The sequence below is a fragment of the Danio rerio genome, chromosome 11 (genome assembly GCF_049306965.1).
Source record: "Danio rerio strain Tuebingen ecotype United States chromosome 11, GRCz12tu, whole genome shotgun sequence".
Lineage (NCBI taxonomy): Eukaryota > Metazoa > Chordata > Actinopteri > Cypriniformes > Danionidae > Danio > Danio rerio.
In genome coordinates, this window is record NC_133186.1 from 3,446,793 (window position 1) to 3,464,717 (window position 17,925).

A 17,925-nucleotide genomic window follows, 5' to 3' on the forward strand; every position below is an offset into this window, starting at 1 on the left:
TCTTAACATGTTGCTAAAATCAAACAGAACCACGAAGGACAACAATTGTTGATCATTTCTGAATCCTTTCAGCCGATTTCTTCTTCTAGTGTGCTCACTTTTGGCTTAGCTTAGCATAATGGATTGAATCGGATTAGACCGTTAGCATTTCAGACAAAATAAAATTACACAGCGCACGAGAATCAGCTATTTTACTCTAAAAAGTCTTAACATGTTGCTGAAATCAAACAGAACCATGAAGAACAACAATTGTTGACCATTTTGGAATTCATTCATCTGATTTTTTCTTCTGGTGTGCTCACTTTTGACTTAGCTTAGCATATCGAATTGAATCGGATTAGACCGTTAGCAATTCAGGCAGAATAAAATTACACAGCGTAAGAAAATCAGCTTTTTACTCTAAACACTTACCATGTTGCTGAAATCAAACAGAACCACGAAGAACAACACCACTGTTAAAACACTGCTCTGTTTTAATCCATGAATATATTTACACTAGTTCTGTCTTGGCAGAATATTAGCATACTGTCTTATATCGGACAATACAAGCTTAACTGAGATTTAATTACAAACAAACCAAAATATACAATTTAACAAAACACACGACCTGAAAACAACAATCCTACCCCACACACATCTTTCTGTCTGAATGAGCCTTTAGTGACCGGCATATTGACTCTCTGCCTGGTTTTCCTCCACTGTGAACAGATCTGGGCTCAGTTGTTTGCTGTGCTGAAGGTCTTCTTCTTCTGGTCAGAGGTAAAGAGATATTACAGTTCATCTCCTGTCTCGTTTACAGATTTAATGGAAAGTGAACTGGTGGGTTTTTTCCATCACGGCTGGTTCATCTTCGCAGCTTCAGCTTTAATGAGAGAAATCAACTCCTGATTGATCAGAAACACAAAGCGTAGACCTGCAATCTGGAGAAAACGAACACAGGTCAGCACAGCCTTCCAGAAAATAACGAATGACTGTTCTGACCATGCAAAAGCAATCATAGATTTTTTTTTGTTTTATTTTAGAGACCTTCTGATGTAATGCTATCACTTTTTTGCTTAAAGGAAAACTCCACTTTTTAGTTTTTAAACTCATTTTAGGAAAAACAGGAAAATCAAAAAAACTTTTTTTTTTTTTTAAATGAAATGCAAACGGTCTAAGAGGATTCAATCCATTCAGCTGATATCTTGTTGTGGCGAGGCCACTGTTAGCTTAGCTTAGCATAATAAATTCAATCGGATTAGACCGTTAGCATTTTGTAAAAAAAAAAAAGGTGCAGATGCAGAAGTATAAACCAGCCTTTAGTCTAAATGCAGCAAAACATTATTTTTTTCTAAGCTATATTTTGTAAATATTGATCCAGTGAGTGATGTATACTTACTTCCATCACAGAGTTGTTATTGAGTTTCCACTTGTTTCCAGATAAAACTGGTCGTCCATCGATATAAATAGGCCTCCGGCCTTCATTGGCAATGAAGAAATCTCCATTGTTTTTCAGTTTAATGATTCCTGGAGTCAAAAACAAACAATTTGATCTACTTGAAAAGGCCATTTAAAAGTCCAGTTGGGAGAACATCAGATGTGAATCAGAGCATTAAGTGACAGTCTGCTGTCAGTGTCAATGTTAATCTAACAACCAAAGTAACAGAAATATCACTCATTGTGGACTGAAACACATTAAGAGCCGTAAAAAGAGCATAATAGTCTTTCAATAATGAGAATAAAAAATTTGCACACTATAAAGAATGAATTTATTTATAGAATAGACTGAGAACCATACTCTTGTTCTTTTATGAGATTTCTTTAAAGATAAAGACAACAGCTAAATCTGTAAATATAAAAGAGGAGAGGAAAAGGGGTTGTAAATGAAGCACTTTACACTGTCCGACCTTGTTTTCTGGAGATCTTCCATGCCGGTCCTTCCAAAGACAGATCGACATCTATCTGCTTGTCTTTAGTAGCACGGCCAAGTGTGATCTGAAACATGCCAAAGTGTTTATTGAAACCACATGAACACCGCATCACATTAACTAATTATCTCAAGTCAAGACAAAGTTTATTTATAAAGCGTGTGTTTAAAACAACAAGTGCTTACCAAAGTGTTGTACACATACACCATTTAACACAACAGACACATGACTCTCATATGGTATTAAAAGACAAAGAGTAAAAATGGGTTTTAAGACCAGATTTAAAAACAGAAAGGGTTGCGGCCTGCCTAACACGGAGAGGGAAACTATTCCAAAGTTTGGGGGCCAGCACTGCAAAGGAACGGTCCCCCCCTGGTTTTTAACCTTGCACATGGAACAGCCAAAAGTCCATTTAGGCATTTAAACACCAAAACTAAGATCTTACATAGAGGGCATTACAAAAATCTAGCCGAGTCGAGATAAAAATATGTATAACCCTTTCAAAGTCGTTAAAAGACAAAAAAGACTTTAATTTAGATAATTTTCTCAACTGGAAAAAAACGAGCTTTAATTACCGAATTAATCTGTTTATCCAGTTTGAAGTCACTATCCATGATAACACCCAGGTTTTTTACATTAGGTTTCTCAAAAGGATTTACCACACCAAGATCCAGACAATCCTGAGTTGCCCACTTCTGTCTTTTCTTCATTGCACATTAAAAAGTATTTTGGCACAATTTGTGCCAACCAAGATTTAATGTCTTTAAGACAGTCCAACAATGGTGTTATGGACCCAGTATCTTTCCATTTCAAGGACAAATAAAGCTGTGCGTCATCTGCATAAAGATGAAATGAAATCCCATACTTTCTACAAATAGACCCTAACGGAAGCAGATATAAGCAAAACAGAATAGGTCTAAGAATGGAACCTTGAGGTACTCCACACTTGATTTGACTTGAATAATTATCTAGACAATATGAACACAACAAATACTATCCCTTCACAAAAAGTAGATAGTGAGATTTTCCTCACAATATAGCAGAGGTCATTAGAGATAAAGTACACAAATAAAATAAATAAATAAATAATTAATAATAAAAAAATAAAAAAAATAAAATAAATAATAATAATTGCTGAAACATGACTAAAATCTGTAAATTTGTGTATACTTTTACAGCAAAACAACACAAAGAAATGCTGCACAAATTGAGGTAGATTTTGCAAAAATTATCTTCCAAATCAGTAAATTTAGACCACAATAATCAAATATTTTGATAAATGGGAGATATATTTTTAAAAGACGAACAAAAATCCCTGATATTCAGTGTCTTGGACAAAAATGTATAAAACTCCTTGACTTTCAATGTCTGGAATAGACCCTCTAAAATCACATGATATTCCAGCAATTCCATTCCTACACTATTCCTGTGTTGATTGAAGCACGAGTTCACTGACCTCTCTGGATCTCATCAGATATCGGACCATTCGTCCACGCAAAGCTGCCAGCGTCTGATTATCAAAGTCCGGTGAGTTCATGCCTGAAATAATGACATCACACCATCACTGAAACAATCAAACTCATCGCCTAGACTGCAGCTCTGCACAAGACGTTTGGCCAGAGGAGAAATGGTCGAGCCCAACTGAGCCTGGTTTCTCTCAAGGTTTTTTCCGTCAATTGGTGAAGCTTGTTCCTCGCCACTGGCTTGCTTGGTTTGTGAAGCTGCACATCGATGGATTTGCTCTTCAGTGTTTGGACTTTCAGCAGAAAAATTAAACCAGACGGAACTGAACTAAACTAAACTTCAACACTGAAAACTGGACTGACACGGTTTCATTTCACTAGAACTTCTATGTTATGCTGCTTGACACAATCTACATTGTAAAAGCGCTGGAGAAATAAAGGTGAATTGATTTTCATATCCATGATAAATAAAATATTCAAATATAATACACTGGAGCAAACATCCGACCTGTGATACTGTCCACTAACACCTGCCAGCGAGGAAGCTCCTGCTCCAGCTGTCTGATCTCACGCTTCTGGTGTCGGTCTGCGATCATCAGCTCTGCAGGAAACACAAAACATACTTCACCATGTGTGTTGTAATATTTAAAAATGAACAGCAGGATGGATGAAATAACTCACCGTGCTCTAAGACTTCATCTCTGCTGTCCCTGATAAACAAGAAAAAACACCAGATGAGAGACACAATAATAAAAAAGCTGCAGGGGAGTGTTTGGGACACAAATACAGCTGTATGGAAGTGCTGTATGGATTGTGTATTTATTCAGGCCACAATACAATTGCAAAATTTGCAAGCATTTATCTCTGAATAAAATTATAGTACAACTTGTAGGCATTTTTTTCTGTCTCTCTACAATGCCATTCGTCCCGGTACAACTTAAAGGTGCTGTATGTACACTTTTAAAGCATTTAAATACCATATATTTGCTGATATTTAGGAAAACATGCTAAATTAACATTCATTCAGTTATTTTCTTGTCGGCTTAGTCCCTTTAACAATCAGGGTCGCCACAGCGGAATGAACCGCCAACTTATCCAGCAAGTTTTTACACAGCAGATGCTCTTCCAGCCGCAACCCATCTCTGGGAAACATTCACATACACTCATTTACACACACACTCACTACGGACAATTTAGCCTACCCAATTCACCTGTACCGCATGTCTTTGGACTGTGGGGGAAACCGGAGCACCCGGAGGAAACCCATGCGAACGCAGGGAGAACATGCAAACTCCACACAGAAACGCCAACTGAGCCGAGGCTCGAACTACTGTGCCACTGCGTCGCCTAAATTAACATATTGATCTAAAAAACAATGATAAAGTCAGATATTCTCCTTTGAACATGTGTGGTCTGTGTTTCGTCCTCTCTAACCAGACAATTTACCCAATAATAGTTCACCACATTGGGTTGCCTTGGCGGAAAATCACAGCATATTTAAATTCAAACATAAAGGCTGCGTCAGCTGTGTCACCTGCTATTATTTGACCCGATAGCACATTATAGAAATAAAAATTCTGTCTACTTACTTGAGTTTGGCATCATCAACCACCTGCTCCGCATCAGAGAAGTTGAGCACCTGCTCTCCTTTAGGCAGGGGCTGAACTGTAAACCAAGCAAATCAAATGTGTAAGGGTGCTTTCACACCTGTGAATCGATTCAGTTGTTCTGAAACAGAGATTACAGTTGTTACATTGTTGCTCTTTGCTCTTGAAGCGGTTCGCTTTCACACTGCAAAGTTTCTAATTGGACCAAAAGAGCTAAAACAAGTCACGTGTGAGTAAACTCTCCTTACATTGGTCAGAGTGTCAGGGTTTATTTTGCAGCGTCCCGCTCAGCTGTCAGGAGAGGTGGTGGTTTGGTGGTGATTGACAGGGTGCGCGCGCGACGTGTCTGAGGAGAGATGCGGTGGGGAGGGGTGAGAAGGGTGCGCGACGATGCCTATTTGAGGACTGGGAGAGAGACGCAAGATTACCGGGAGATCATCACTCGTTTGTGGGCATCCGGAGACTCGCGAAACTTCCCGCCCTACTCATAATTCTCTCTTCATATAGCCGTAAGCCTATTACATATCCATAAAACACTGTGATATAACCGCGCTCGGATCGGATCGCTTTCTCACTGCAATCGAACCGCTCCAGGGTTCGTTTCAATCGAGCCGAGACCACCTCATTCAAGCGATCTCGGAGCGATTACTTTGGCGCGGAACAGAGCGCGATTGCCCTGTTCACATATGCCAATCGAACCGCGCTAACTGGGCAAACGAGATACGTTCCGAAACAAAAGTGTAGGTGTGAAAGCACCCTAAGTGGCAGTGAAGCAGAAACGTCAGCCACTAGTTAGTTCTCAATGCAATTAAGCAATATCGGCATTAGATTCAGCTGAAAGTTCTTTTGCTGAAATTACAAAAAATATCCTATGGGTGCATCCCTACAGACAAAAGTAAGAGATGACGGCAATCTCACCGCTCTGATCCTCCAGTAAATAGTACTGCTTCAGGAGCTGCCAGTGCACCAGCAGGTTCTTAGCAGTGCGTGATGGGTAAAACACATTTGGGTGCTTGTTCAGCAAATCCTGAAAGACGTCCAGCTTCGGCTGACTGTTCTGCTCACAAACAGAAAGAGATGATCAAATCGAAATGAATAACATCAAGAAAGCGCTTATTGTCATATATTTGCTTTCATTAACGCTGGTCTGCTTTCTGAACGAGAGTCTCACTGAGGTGATCTTGGCGAGCAGGGCTTCTTCCGCCTGACTGAAAAGAGCTTTACTCTGAATGGCTGCGATGGCCTCTGGATGGAGCTGTCTCATGGCCTGCCACGCGAGCCTGAGTAACACACAAAACATGGTAACACTTTACAATGAGGTAGTATTAGTTAATGCATTTTCTAACATGAACAAACAATAACCTTTGCCTTTGTAAATGCCTTTGACATTTGTTCATGTTAGCTAATAGTATATTAGTTCATGTTAACTCACGGTGCATTAACTTAATGGTCATGACACCCCGCACTTTCGGTTCAGGTCTATCTCAGAATTTTTTCAAAAGATGCATCATAATGGGGGTGGAGCTCCATGAAAAAGGGCAGGAGTGGGCGTGGCCAGCAGGGGAGAAGGAGGGGAGCGAACAACTGCTGTCAGTTAGCTCACAAGATGAGACACAAACCGTGAGGAGACGCGTGATTTTATAGTTTACAGAGTTAAAATGCAAAGAAATAAACAGTAATTTAATGTCCTGCTACGTTTGTTATTTGTAATTTCATATATAACCACAATTTATATCATTATAAAGATAAGCGTGTTCATATAAACACTATAAATGAGGATTCTCCCTCGATCCCCGCGTCTGAATGCAGACTCAGTGCAGCAGGTCTTTTGCCCTGTCTATGTTAACCATTAGCCCTGTTGGTCATCAAGAGGATTTAGGCGAACACAGCAGCACGGCGATGTGTCTAAATGTGAATGAACTCCTGACAAAAGACAACGTCCACCATTCTCCAATTCTCGTACTGCTCTCCCGACAAAAACGCTCGCTGCACACAAACAGCTTTGCTGCATCGGCCCAGACAGGATTGCAGGGAAAAACATGCAACAAACCCCGTGGATCATGAAAGCAAGCACATACGACCCTTCATGAACAGCTAAATACTGCGTGCTGTGATTCCATGGACGCTGTCCACAGCTTGGCACTGGCAGGCCTGCCTTACCTTCGGAAAGCACGTGCAGTCATGAATAATTAAGAAGCCGGCTCTTCTCATAGGATAAGAAAACTCTGCTATGAATAATAATGAGAAACCGACGCGTCAATCTTGCACTTGCAGTTCTGCGCTACGTCTACGATTTTGATCCGCCCCAAAAACAATTTTAAACCCAGAAGCTGAACTGAGCTGACAAAATTTTCCAGTTTTTCCCACAATTAAAGCTGACAGCTGCTAATATTGTCTTAACTGATGCTCAACACACACACATCTGTTCAAATCTCAAAAAAGTACTTGAGGGTTTTGTGAACTTTTAACTAATGATAACAAGCAAGACGTCAGATGTTAATAAAACATTAGTAAATGTTGAATGATGATTAATAAATGCTGTACAAGTATTGTTCATTCTTAGCTCATGTCAGAAATCCATTCACTAATGAAACCTTATTTTAAGTGTGACCCAAAACACTTAAGACATACCAAAACACACTTCATTGAAATAGAAACTTCTGTCATTATTTACTGACCTATACGGTAATTCCACACTCTTTCAGAGAAGAGAGTTTATTTAGCTTAGCAGCATAACCAATACACTATTTCAGCTTAAGAGGATACATTTTTCACTGTCAATACTTTTACTCTAGTTATAGATAACAGAAAGTAACAAAACACAACATAAAAAAATTAAACAAAGTAAATAATAACAATAAAATAATAATGTAAACAATATTAATAACAAATTTTACACTGTTCGGAGGGATGGTCAGATATACACAGAGTTAAACTCTGTATTAAATAATATTAAATCATTGTTCTTAGTCTGAAGAGGAGACTGTGAGAGAAAGCATACTGGTTGTTAAATTAGAAAATGCGTACCTTGCATATTAAAAACAAGTTGCATTATTTTATGATTCTACAAAATCTGAACAGAGTAATCTTATATATTCAGTCCATTTGTTCCAGATATTTCTGAATACATTCATTTGAAAGCAAAGGGAAAATCTAATTTTTTCCATAACATAAATGCCGTATAAAATTATTTAACCACTCTTGAATTGTGTTTCATGAAGTAACGAATGCCTTGTGTAGTTTGTGCTTTTTAATAAGTATTTGTGCATTTTTATCCTCCGAAACATGTTGCTATTTACAGAATAATATTAAGCAAAACAAACACATTGGTACCAAATAAAGAAAGCATTTGTAAAATGTATTTCTCATTGATGCATTAAGTTTCACCTTAATTTATATGGAATTTATAATGTTTTAAGTTGAATTATTGTGAATGTTACAGTACATTATAGCTGTTATTTCTTTTTGCTATGAATATTGTTCAATTAAAAGAATTTGCTGTGTAGTATTTAGATAATTTTGAACCTTCAGATGTTAATTATATCCCAGCCAAATAGTCATATCCTAACAAACCAGAACTAAAAGACGTTATTTTTAGTTTTAGCTATTTAAGATACTTTCTATATAAATTCATAAAATGTAATCTTCACACCAATGTGATGCATTATTTCTAAATAAAAAAGGAATTGTTTAAATGTTTAATACATAAATCATGCAGATAGTTAAAAAAAGCTCAATACAGCAAAAACAGACTATAATTTATACAAACCTAAAAAATAGCTCAATTAGCAATAATTAAAATGAACAGTTATCATTAAAACAAAAGGTACAAATCTGCTCTCAGTTCTGTTCTGTAACCATTTTGTAGTATTTGTGAAAAATAACTAAATTAAATATCTATTAGACATTTATATTGTATAAAAATTTCATTTTTTTCATAAGGTATAAATAAACTGACTAAATATTAACTACATTATCTAAATTACATTATATAAATTATATATTATATTAAAAGGATGAAGTAAGGCTAAGGGCCATTTACATTGTTAAAATATGGATATAAATTAAACCCAAAATACACTTTGTTGTCTTATGTGCATGTTAGCATCAGTATTGTTAAAATAAACGTGTCTCTTCCAACACTAATTGGTTGCAATAACTACAGAAAAAGAGCCAAATATTGTCATTCTTGAATTTCTGTTGTTTGTATTTTTTGTAATCAATGTGTTATTGGGATTTGGAAAGACTTGTGGGCAATAACAATAATAGTTCAAATCATTATTAACCCATGATGAACTATTACTGTAATATGTTAATCAGGACCTACAACTCAACAAGAATGATGACATGAGTGAAAGACTTACTTTGATATGACAGGATCGTACAGCAGAGCGTACCATCGCTCCTGGATCTCCCGCAGCGTAAAGCGACAGCTGAACTTCACCCCCAGATGAACTGACGTCAGATCTGTGGTCTGAACATAAAGGACATGCACTTGAGTTGAGTTCACTCCTCCACAGCTGATCTTCTAGAAACAGCACCAGAGATCTGACCTGTAAGACAGCATTGATGAGCAGCAGGTCATCGGTGGGCTTCCAGCGGCCCAGGTCTTTGGTGATCTGCAGCGGCTGCTTGTTCTTTTTCATGCGTTTAGTCATCGATGAAGGAGCGATCACCATGGTAAGAGGCGGCGTCAGAGAGCTAGCAGACTTCAAACCCTGGGGTTCAGACAGATGATATTCATATTGTAATTAGTGATGGGCGAAGATTAATCACATCTAAAATAAAAGTTTGTTTTGATATAATACAGCGTTTCCACTGGGATTTTGTCCAGCTGTGGCGGCAGGCCTTTTACACAGACCTTGCAACTACCTATGGCATTATTTCAATGATAAATGTCATGAGCTCAGTATTACAAGTCGAGAGCGCATTCATGTAATACGAGCATAAAAATCTCTTTGCTTTCGTGCCGTTTTTTTCTGTTCATGCACAAAACTTCTTGCACACACGCAAATATACGCCGCTTAAGCGCAGATTTTCTTGCGTGCTCTCAAATAAACGCTGCTGAGATGCGATTTAATGGGTTTGTGTAACGAGTATGTCTCCAACAAATGCCTTCAAGCGAATGCTTCTGACAGTAATCGTCCTTTTGAATCTAACATAACCTTTGGTTTCTTTGTTTTATTGCTGAGCTACAAAAAAGCCAACTGAAAATGAATGTTTCAATAAAATGTTGTAAATGAAGACTTTTAAGAGGAGATGGATAGAGGACAATGCACAAGTCATCTGCAAACAGCTCAACTAATGTATTCTGCATTGAACTCCATTGTGTTATGAATGGAACTGCTAATGTTATACTGTAATAAGTTCATTATAAAATGTTAAAAATGAAACTGCGTTAGGTAATAGGATTTAAAGCAAAATTTTCTAGTTTTATATATATATATATATATATATATATATATATATATATATACAGTTGAAGTCAGAATTATTAGCCCCCCTGTATTATTAGCGCCCCTGTTTATTTTTTCCCCAATTTCTGTTTAATGGAAGGAAGATTGTTTCAGCACATTTCTAAGCATAATAGTTTTAAAAACCTATTTCTAATAACTGATTTATTTTATCTTTGTCATGATGACAGTAAATAATATTTTACTTAATATTTTTCAAGACACTTCTATACAGCTTAAAGTGACATTTAAAGGCTTAACTAGGTTAATTAGGTAAACTAGGCAGGTTAGGGTAATTAGGCAAGCTATTGTATAACGATGGTTTGTTCTGTAGACTATCGAAAAAAAAATAGCTTAAAGAGGCTAATAATTTTGTCCCAAAAATGGCTTTAAAAAAATTTAAAACGGCTTTTATTCTTGCTGAAATAAAACAAATAAGACTTTCTCCAGAAGAAAAAATATTATCAGACATACTGTGAAAATTTCCTTGCTCTGTTAAACATCATTTGGGAAATATTTAAAAAAAGAAAAAAAATCAAAAGGGGGCTAATAATTCTGACTTCAACTGTATATATATATATATATATATATATATATATATATATATATATATATATATATATATATATATATCAGAATAAATAAGGAAATTCCTCTTTGGTATATTTGATTTGGTATATATTTGGCCCACAGCCCTCAATAAAGTTTGGTTTTTGCCCTCTATAGAAAAAAGTTTGGGCACCCCTGGTTAAAATGAAAATTTTCTTTCATGCCAAAAATTACTCTAATATTAAAGATCAAGATTCATGAATACATTTTGTAAACTTTCGTAAATAAATATACCAAAACTTGATTAGTTTGAAATATTTGATTAGTAATATGCACAGCAAAGAACTTCATCGGGGCCATTTTCTCAGCATTTTGATTTTGAGCACTCAGATTACAAATAAAACAAATCAGACGTTCTCCAGAAAAGTGTTATAGGAAATACTGTGAAAAATGACTTGCTCATTCAGGAAATATTTGAAAACGAACAAAAATTCACAGGAGGGCGAATGAGCCCCCACATCCCCCGCTCGCTCTTCACCTGCATCACCACCTGGTATGGAAATAGCACCATCAGCAATCGCAAAGGCCTACATAGGATTGTTCAAACTGCTGGACGCGTAGAAGGAGGTGAGCTTCCCTCCCTCCAGGACATCTACACCAGGCGGTGCATGAGGAAAGCCAAGAGAATTATCAGTGACTCCAATCCATACTTGAAACAACACTGCCTACAACTACGTGGACACCTTTTCATTGTAAATATCACTGACAATCCTACATTGTCCTTTTTTTGCATGGGGGGGGGGGGAGTATGCTGTTGTATTTTGCACTGTCTGTATTTGCACTGTCATTGTATTAGCAACCTCTGTATTTAGTACTGTCTGGAGCCAGCACCTAAGCTTTTCACTCATCATAGCACACATGCTGCTGATGATGATGTGACAATAAAAGTGATTTGATTTGATAATTTTGACTTTATCTATATAGTGTAATACATTTTTTTATAAGTAAAGTCAGTATCAAAAAAAGCCAATTTACTTCAAAAAATCACTGCATCACTTAATTGAACATTAACTTCAAGTACCTTTTTCTTGTCGCTGGACATGAGGTCACTCCCAGGGCATCTGATTGGCTCAATAACTGGCTGGCCTTTGACCCGAGTGGTAGATTTTGCGAGGCTACTTTCAACCAGTTCATCATCAAACTTCTTTCTCTTTATTGATCTAAAAAAAGCAACAGTGAGACCCCTCAGTTTTACAATGAAGTGTAGAGCACACAGTGAAGCAGATGATGGATCTTCACCTAGAGGAGCTCCTGCGTTTGGGGATGAGCCCTGCTCCGCTGAAGGCCTGAGCAGCACTTCTCTTCACAGCGGCCGACTGCTCGTCCTCTGACCTGCTCTGTGAAACCATCGGCCCGACTGACGATCCTGCACCCACAGCAGACGGAACGACCGCCTTTACATCTGCAACACAATAAGATATAGATCATTTATGTATTTATTAGCAGGTTTATTTAACAAAGACAATGCAGAATAACATTGCAGTTTCAGAAGTCAAGCCAAAAGATAATATGCTGCCTTAGACTCTGGTTAGGCTTTTTATAAACTAAAACAGTACATATGTATATAAAAGTACATCATCAATACAAAAAACTTCAGGACCATCAGTGTTCGCAAAACTGATTTAGGTTGAACCCCTTCTTCAACTCTTTGAAATATGTTTAAACCTTTTTAGATTACTTTTTAGTTTTACAGCTGGTTTCAGAGCACAATAATTGATTAGTATGGTGTAGGGCCTCAGTCAAATAATTTATTTTCTATTTTATTGTAACTAATTGGCGCTCTCTTTGACAAATTAAGAGTTTCATTTCACTTATATGCTGATGATACCTAGCTATAATATGCATATGTATATATGTGTGTGTGTGTGTGTGTGTGAATACTGATAAAACCATTAGAAATATAACAGAAAATGTATTTTTTAGTTGAAAAGTTTAGTTAACCTACAAAATAGCTTTAGTTAAAACACATAAAAATGTTTATAACTGCTATTATTGTTTAGTGGCAACGCAACAGTAATAATAGAAAGAATAATAACAAAGCAATAAATCGATAGCTTTGTATTTGTATGAATGGCCAATTGTTTCAAGCGTCTTATAATAATATATCTAAGACATATAGGTGTTGTTAATGGCTGTTAATGTTGTCTAACCTTTCTCCATGATCTCCAGATCAGCGGTTTAACAGTCAGAATGCAGATGAATCATGAATACTGCGGGAAAACACAAACACAAAACTACACAATGACAAACGGCAGTGTGATACGTGTGCAGGCTGTAATAATACAATGTTTTGTGTCACTATATTGTCTGTTATATGTACACCGTAATAAATAAATATCTTTATTAGCTCTAACAGAGGCAGTTGTTGTGAAATCCGAACACCATAACAAGACATTTAAGCGGCAAAATCAACAAGTTCAGAGGTATGGCTTACCTTTAGAATGAGTTTCGGTGAGATTAGACTTCGAATAAATTTTAAATTAACAGTTAGCCAAGATACATGACTAATAAAAACAAAGCGATGAAGCTAAGCTAACTGAGAGCTTGTGTTGAGTTTGGAGAGTTTCCGGTGTACACCGGAAATGCTCCTGAGCAAAACAAAGCTCAGAGTAAAAGCACTCCCGAACGTCAGTGAGATGTAGTAAATTGGAAATATTTTAGATGATCTTAAACCTTGTTGATTATAGAAACTGGGCTTTTTCGAAATGATCATTCATCTAGAGAAATTGTTTCGCAAAATCATTCAGTTTGTTTCGAAGTGATCAAGACGCGACATGTTGGCGACATCTGCTGGTCTAAATTTGGACATTCAACGAAGTAACGTTAACCTAAATCCAAAATCCTTATTTCTTTTTTCCACAACTTTACAAATAACATAAAGTCGCAAAATGCTATCGTTTCATTTACACATGTTATTTTATTCATATGTACAGTTTTGGGGTGGCGCGGTGGGTAGCGCTGCCGCTTCACAGCAAGAAGGTCGCTGGTTCGAGCCTCAGCAGTTTTGTGTGGCATTTCTGTGTGGAGTGCATCTCTGGATGCTCCGGTTTCCCCCTCAAGTTCAAAGACATGCTCAGGTATGCTAAATTGTCCATAGTGTATGTGTGTGAATGAGAGCGCATGAGTGTTTCCCAGTACTGGGTTGCAGCTGAAAGGGCATATTAGGGGTTTGTTGCTCAAAATGTGCAACATTCCGTGTAATCCGGCACGCATTGGTGCCCGGTTAGCTCATGCACTCCCTGAGGTTGAGCGGCCCATGCACGCTAGGCAGGGTGCTACATGGCGCTCTGAGGACCCTCAGGGAAACACGGGAGGCTGGTATACGTGGGACCTGCTCCAGGTTTAAACTAGTTTACATAGTTTAAAATGGAAAATATGGGGACTGCGTGTCTGTTTGCTGAAATGTTGTGATGTTTTCTTTTGTATTTTAGCAGAGTTATTGATCTAAGAAGACTTATTTTAACTGCGTGCTGTCCTGCGGTCAAGGCCACCGCGATTCAGAACAACATGGTTAAGACCACCATTATTTTTTTTAGAGCATACAAATTATAATAGCTTTTTTTGTTTTCTTTCCATCCATAAGTTTGTCTTTCAGATCGTTGTTTTCAGATGATTTTATGTCAAACAAAAAATCTACTCTTTCTAAACACCTGAATTGTGTTTGTATTTGTCCTAAGCCTCCTGTGAACGTTTTAATTCTTTTAAAAATATTTCCAGAGGGTGGCTTAATGGAGAGAAGACATTTGTTTTACAACACAATAGTTTTCATAACTAATTTCTAATAATAATAATATGATCTTGTCATTTTTTGAAGACCAAATTTTTTTTTTTATTGTTCAAAACAAAATTTAAGTTGACACATGCACTCCGGTGCTCACGGCGACCCAAGTTCGATTCCCGCCTCATGGTCCTGTGCCGATTCTTCCCCTCTCTCTGCCGTTGACTAATCAGTAGCTACTGCATTTCAATTTAAACGTACTACTCTGCCTTTAGAAAAGTACGTTCTATACAGTATGAATGTCAAAAGTATGAATAGAATTTGGACGTACTGCATCCACCATTTTCTCATGGTCACGTGACCTACCTGCGTCAGTTGCATCGCTTTTTCCCATTCATGAATTCTCTCTCGAAGCATCATGGGATAGCACAGCTTGCAAGGGATGCGCACTTCAGAATCCCGCCGGGAGTAGTAATTCATCCGGGTAGTTCTTGCATACTGATTTTCGAATTCTATAAATTCTGACATACTACTCTGCTCACATACTGATTTTAACGTACTATATAGTATAGAAGTATGCGGTTTTAAGCGCAGCCATAGAATTCGAAAATCAGTATGCAAGAGAATTCATGAATGGGAGTGAAGCGACGCAACTGACGCAGGTAGGTCACGTGACCATGACAAAATGGTGGATGTAGTATGTCCGAATTCCATTCATACTAGAACGCACTTCTCTAACGGCCGAGTATGTTTAAATTCAAATGCAGTACCTACTGAGTAGTAGGGGGTTTCGGACGCAGCCCTTGATTAGTTGGATCAGCGGTGGTGCGGCACTCCAGGAATCGAGTTTGAGATCTTTGTGTTAAACAATTGCTTTAATCTTGCAATTTAATCAAGTCGAGGAATAAATCAAACATTTTGCTTCACGATGACGTCAGTTTGACAGCTTAGGCGGAAAGACATGCCCATCTTAAAGATGAGAGCAAAAACAAAACCCCGCTCCTACTTAACATTCAGTTTCAGTTAGAAATGTCATCATACTGCAATAAAAATCTGCAGCAACTTCTGGTTCCAGTGAAATTCAATGTACAGTGTTGCTGAAAACTCAACCATAAAATGAATGCATTATTAATTTTTGACGTCTGATGTTACAAAATATTAAATCCAGATTTCTAAATCCCAAATCACTGAATGTTTATTCTAAATAATTCTCAATATGAAGATCTGTAAATACAATATCAGTAAAAGTGGTGTTAGTGAGGCCAGCAGGGGGCGCTCAACCTGCGGTCTGTGTGGATCTTATTCATTCATTCATTCATTTTCTTGTCGGCTTAGTCCCTTTACTAATCCGGGGTAGTCACAGCGACAACTTATCCAGCAAGTTTTAACGCAGCGGATGCCCTTCCAGCCGCAACCCATCTCTCGGAAAAATCCACACACACATTCACACACACACTCATACATTACAGACAATTTAGCCTACCCAATTCACCTGTACCGCATGTCTTTGGACTGTGGGGAAACTGGAGCACCCGGAGGAAACCCACGCGAAGGCAGGGAGAACATGCAAACTCCACACAGAAACGCCAACTGAGCCGAGGTTCAAACTAGCGACCTTCTTGCTGTGAGGCGACAGCACTACCTACTGCGCCACTGCCTCGCCTGTGTGGGTCTTAATGCCCCAGTAAAGTGAATGGGACACTATACTGAGCACCGTCTTTCAGATGAGACATTAAACCGAGATCTTGACTCTCTGTGGTCATTAAAAATCCCATGGCACTTCTCGTAAAGAGTAGGTCTGTAACCCTGGTGTCCTGGCCAATTTCCCTTTATTGGCTCTTACCCATTATAACCTCCCAATCATGCCCATCCACTGAATTGGCTCTATCACTGTCTCTCCAGTCTACCAATATCTGGTGTGTGGTGAGCGCACTCATGCTGTTGTCCTGTGGCTTTGGGTGTATGGCTATACACAATAAATGTGCTATATAAATACACATTACTTACTACTTAATGGGGTATATGCCGAGCTAGTGTGTTTCCCATACTAATAAACTTCCGGTGACCTGTTATTGAGTTTTTTTTTTCTATTTTAAACAGTTCTTTTTACAGCATCGACCCAGATAGCAAAAGACACTCGGGCCAGATCCGGCTAGATTCCCGCCTGCCGGAGACTTACCACTCGGCCCGACTCCTTTGAATGTTGATGTTGTAATGTAGTCGAAATACAATCAGTTGAATAGACTTCAGCATTCATTTAGTTGCTCAAGCTTAAAACAAGACCGAAAGCCGTTTACTCGCCGCGTCCGTCAGAATCGGCAGGCTAGCGCAGAAGCTCCATTGAATATACTGGGGTAAAATAAATGCTCATATTCTAAAGACATGGCGGGGGGAAATGTAATTTAATGCAGTGCTTCTTGTACAATCTCAGACCCACTTTATATCGGATATCACCCAGCCAGTGAAGATCGCTGATTTTAAAAGAAAACAGACCTAGGTTAGCCCAGGTTACTGGCAAATTAAAAGTCCTATTAGCATACTTCAGCATATACCCTATTACAAGGCTACTATTTCATGCATGTATATCAAAACTGTCAGGACATTTTTTCAGCACATTTAAAAACCTTCACAACCAAATAACACAAATAAAAGGAGGTCAGAATAAATCTCCCTTTAATTGTCACGGGAAAGAAACACTAGGAAAGATGCTTCATTCATTATTAAAATAATAATAATAATTTAAAAAAAACAGAAATTTAAGCTTAAAATCTCAGCCCAAGGGGAAATATCAAATATAAAAACGAATCAAATATAAAAACGAATCAATTGATGGTATCAGATTTCAGCATTCTCATATATTACTCTCAGATAGTAAAAACAGTGCAGGCAGTCTTCACGGCAGGTGTGTGTCCTGATGGAGTCTCCTCTGTCAGTGCTTTGGAGGAGTGTAAATAAGCCATGTGCGGAAACTGCCGAAAGACGACAGCGAACGAGGAGACGCCTGCAAAAGGAAACAAGTCAGCATAATACAGGCAAGTGCACTGCACTCAGTGTAGCATTAGTTATTAACATACTGTAAAACCACTGTCAAATATCCAGTTCTCTGCATTTTGCTAATATGTTATTCATGTTTTCCCCCCATTTAAGCTTTTTAATTGCGTTCTGGGA

General features: G+C 37.9%; 2 protein-coding genes and 1 long non-coding RNA gene across 4 annotated transcripts in view; 1 reads left to right on the top strand and 2 right to left on the bottom strand.

The window, feature by feature from the left end:
* The window catches only part of LOC141376510 (uncharacterized), a 151,091-nt gene that overhangs the window by 113,397 nt on the left and 19,769 nt on the right, over window positions 1-17,925 (top strand). The window lies entirely within an intron of this gene.
* On the bottom strand, window positions 175-13,563 carry mcrs1 (microspherule protein 1). Its single transcript, NM_213273.1, has 15 exons — window positions 13,474-13,563; window positions 13,190-13,249; window positions 12,279-12,441; window positions 12,061-12,199; window positions 9,531-9,695; window positions 9,342-9,451; window positions 6,149-6,257; window positions 5,896-6,034; window positions 4,960-5,035; window positions 4,052-4,080; window positions 3,879-3,971; window positions 3,364-3,446; window positions 1,887-1,974; window positions 1,379-1,506; window positions 175-920 (listed from the first exon to the last, which is right to left on the bottom strand). Exons 2-15 carry the CDS (start codon window positions 13,197-13,199, stop codon window positions 834-836), a joined length of 1,419 nt encoding a protein of 472 aa, NP_998438.1. The 5' UTR covers window positions 13,200-13,249; window positions 13,474-13,563; the 3' UTR covers window positions 175-833.
* Window positions 17,414-17,925, bottom strand: part of acap3b (ArfGAP with coiled-coil, ankyrin repeat and PH domains 3b) — a 113,013-nt gene continuing 112,501 nt past the window's right edge. For both annotated transcript variants that reach the window (NM_001083015.1, XM_068224075.2), the window contains 1 exon segment: window positions 17,414-17,758. In NM_001083015.1, coding sequence (NP_001076484.1) covers window positions 17,687-17,758 — 72 coding nt within the window. In that variant the 3' untranslated portion in view covers window positions 17,414-17,686.